The sequence below is a fragment of the Chrysoperla carnea genome, chromosome 5 (genome assembly GCF_905475395.1).
Source record: "Chrysoperla carnea chromosome 5, inChrCarn1.1, whole genome shotgun sequence".
Lineage (NCBI taxonomy): Eukaryota > Metazoa > Arthropoda > Insecta > Neuroptera > Chrysopidae > Chrysoperla > Chrysoperla carnea.
In genome coordinates, this window is record NC_058341.1 from 71,918,998 (window position 1) to 71,922,046 (window position 3,049).

At 24.6% G+C, this 3,049-nt stretch overlaps 1 protein-coding gene across 1 annotated transcript; it reads right to left on the bottom strand.

Moving 5' to 3' along the window:
* Positions 1 to 282: 282 nt before the first annotated feature.
* LOC123300094 lies at positions 283 to 1,034 on the bottom strand. Its single transcript, XM_044882569.1, has 4 exons — positions 873 to 1,034; positions 760 to 813; positions 648 to 683; positions 283 to 579 (listed from the first exon to the last, which is right to left on the bottom strand). The coding sequence occupies exons 1-4, from the start codon at positions 956 to 958 to the stop codon at positions 447 to 449; spliced, it is 309 nt and encodes a 102-aa protein (XP_044738504.1). The 5' UTR covers positions 959 to 1,034; the 3' UTR covers positions 283 to 446.
* Positions 1,035 to 3,049: the final 2,015 nt, after the last annotated feature.

The following is a 3,049-nucleotide window of genomic DNA, read 5'->3' on the forward strand; positions in this document are numbered from 1 at the left end:
TACAAACTATCTCCCCTTATTTAACATTGAATTATTACACTGAATATTAACTATTTTGTACTATTTTGTACTATTATTTTAAATAAATGTAATCTGAAAAACTAAAAAATTGGTTTAAATAAAAATCCTTGAGATTATTTTTAATTTTTTTTATTTAAAAAGTTCAAAATGTTGAAAAATATAATATTTAAAAAAAAATTATATAAAGAAAATTGAAAAATATTATATAATTAAATGTTATATAAAAAAGAAAATTGAAAATAAAAATATTATGCAAAAAATAGGTGCGGGAGGAGAGGAGAATACTTGCAGCATTTACTTTGTTGATTACACTGTAAAAAAAAAAAAAATATTTAGGAGCTGGAAATTTTCTTTTTGATAATGTTGTAAATGTAAACTTTTACCTGTTTGATTCTTTTTGTGAAATTCTCCTCTTACATCTATTTTTAATGTATATCATAATATGCACTGCTTCTATTTTCAATTCTGTCTACAATGGAGTATGGAAGGAAATCCATACTTCTCAAAATTTCTTCTCCCAGGCTCAATAGACCCTCAAATTCTTCATGAATCATATTGCTATTGGATAAAAAAAATTATAAGTTTTTATGGTATTTTTTTTAATTTTTTATTTTTTTTTAACTCACGTTACATTCTCGCATATTTTAGTATTGTTTATTTCACTGTAAAAAAAAATGAATATAAAGTATCTTGCTATGATGTAATTAAAAGTGATTTTTAAAAAAATGAAAAACTTACTCTGAATTCAACATAGTGCAATTATTCAGTATAATGCAATTTTTAGATATGATACTGTAAATAAAAATCGAAATTATATAAAAAAATATTTATAATGTTCAAGTTTTACTCACTCTTTATAATAAAACTCCTTGATGATGCCTAGGTTTATTACTAGGCTTATTATTATAAGCACAATTATGATGGTATTTTTCTCCATCTCGAATCAAACACTCTGAACTGAAGCTCAAATTAAACACTCTGAACTGAAGATTGATAATGAGCGCTAAAAGTTTTTTGATTTTATACCTAGCTTCTAGTGTGTAAAAATTCGAAGTAAGCATAAATGAAAAGCAATACGTTTCTTTATTAGATAGGACTACTAAAAAATGTTTATTTTTCTTTATGTTAAAAAATTATACCTAAGAAGCTTAAATTGATTTATTGTATTAATATTTTAGTCTTATGATTTCATCCTATTTCAATGATAGATGAAATATTTACAAATAGTACATTTTACATAAGTTGAATAATAGATATATGGTGAATTTTGAATAAACTGAACATCCAATTTTTTATGCTTAATTTCCCTTTATAAGAACAACATATAGGGAAAAATATTTATTACATTCACATATTTTTAGTGAAAACATATTATAGATATGAGTTTGACTATTGTTGATTTGCATGGGTTTAAAGATGATGATAATAATTTTATTTTAAAAGAAATTGCATTTCTAAAAAATGGTGATGAAATTTTACACTTTATAGTGAAACCACCATATAGAAAGGAGTTTATGGGGCGAAAAGCACAAAGATCGAATCAGTGGTTGACCAACTATTACCATTGCCTTGATTGGGAGGATGATTTTGCAGAATTAGAAGATGTGAAATTTATTGTTAATTTCATTTTAAAAAAAGAAGAAACCATTATTGTGAAAGGTAATGAAAAAGTTGAGTGGTGTGCAGAGTTATTTAATGTTGTGGTATCCAATATTGAAGATATGTGGCATTTTGACGAGGAGCTATATAAAGAAAGTGAAAAAAGTGTTTCAATAGATGTTTAATGCATAAGGGTAAATGTGCAATTACAAATGTTTATAGAATTCATGACTCTTATCGCGAATAGATAAATTATATGTATATGAAAGTATAAAAAATAATCATACAAAGAAAAAATTAGAAGAGTCTATTTTAGTTGATTATTAATATATATGTAGTAATCTGTATAGGGAAGTATTAAAAAAATAAATTCTTTCTTAATAATCATATTCTATAATAATAAATAATGATACAATGAAAAAAAATCATGTGTGGTCGGTCATTAGTAATGAAAAAAATTATTGTATACCATGTGTTAATATTTTTACCATGTGTATTATTTAATGTAAATTTAATGCACTGTATATAACTAATGTATTTAACGTTAGCCATGTATTTCTATCTATGACAAATAAATTATTATAATTATTATTATTTTGATTAAAATATATATTTTTGTTAACCTGCAAATGTTTGAATATTGGGAGGGATTTTTTTGGTGATATAAAATCACGTTAATTGCTGTTAAATACATCTGTTTGAAACATGTTGGCTAGCTTACGTAAGTTAACAATTGAAAGCCTCAACAATGAAATACAAGTAGATGAATATAATGTGCACTTAGAGTTCTACATTGCCGCGCTTCGATATGGTAATCTTGAGCTAATAGAATACATTTTAGCAAAATATCCAAAATTTATTCTATCAAGTTTTTTATCTATGGCAGTCAAACGAAATCATCACCATATAATTGATTGTTTAATTAAATATAAAATAATACACATCCACCAACTCAAACAACATTTTCAAGAAATTAAGGAATCATTCAACGGATCAACTGAATTGGATGGAGTAATTGAAGTATTTTTAAAGAAAAATAGCTTAGACAAATATTTGTATGATGGATTAATTACATGCATAAGCCATGGTAGAGTTAAAGCATTGGAATGTCTTATTAATACATGTAAAGCAAGAAATATACACCCGAAATTTTATCCATTTTCAAAAAATTTAGATATATGGAGATGGTTGTTGAAGAAAATTAAGTCTCCTGTGAATGCTAATGGTGAATTTATACAAATAGATCAAACTGAGGAAGATGTTTGCGGGAGTGAGAATTGGTCAGCAAGCAATAATATTAGTGATTATCTAGAAATAAAAGAATTAATATTAAATAAGTTTTTTATACTTTGAAAAAATAAACATAAATATTTACATAATAAGTATTTTTTTTAAAAACACCTCTCATAATAACCATCTGTGACAAAAT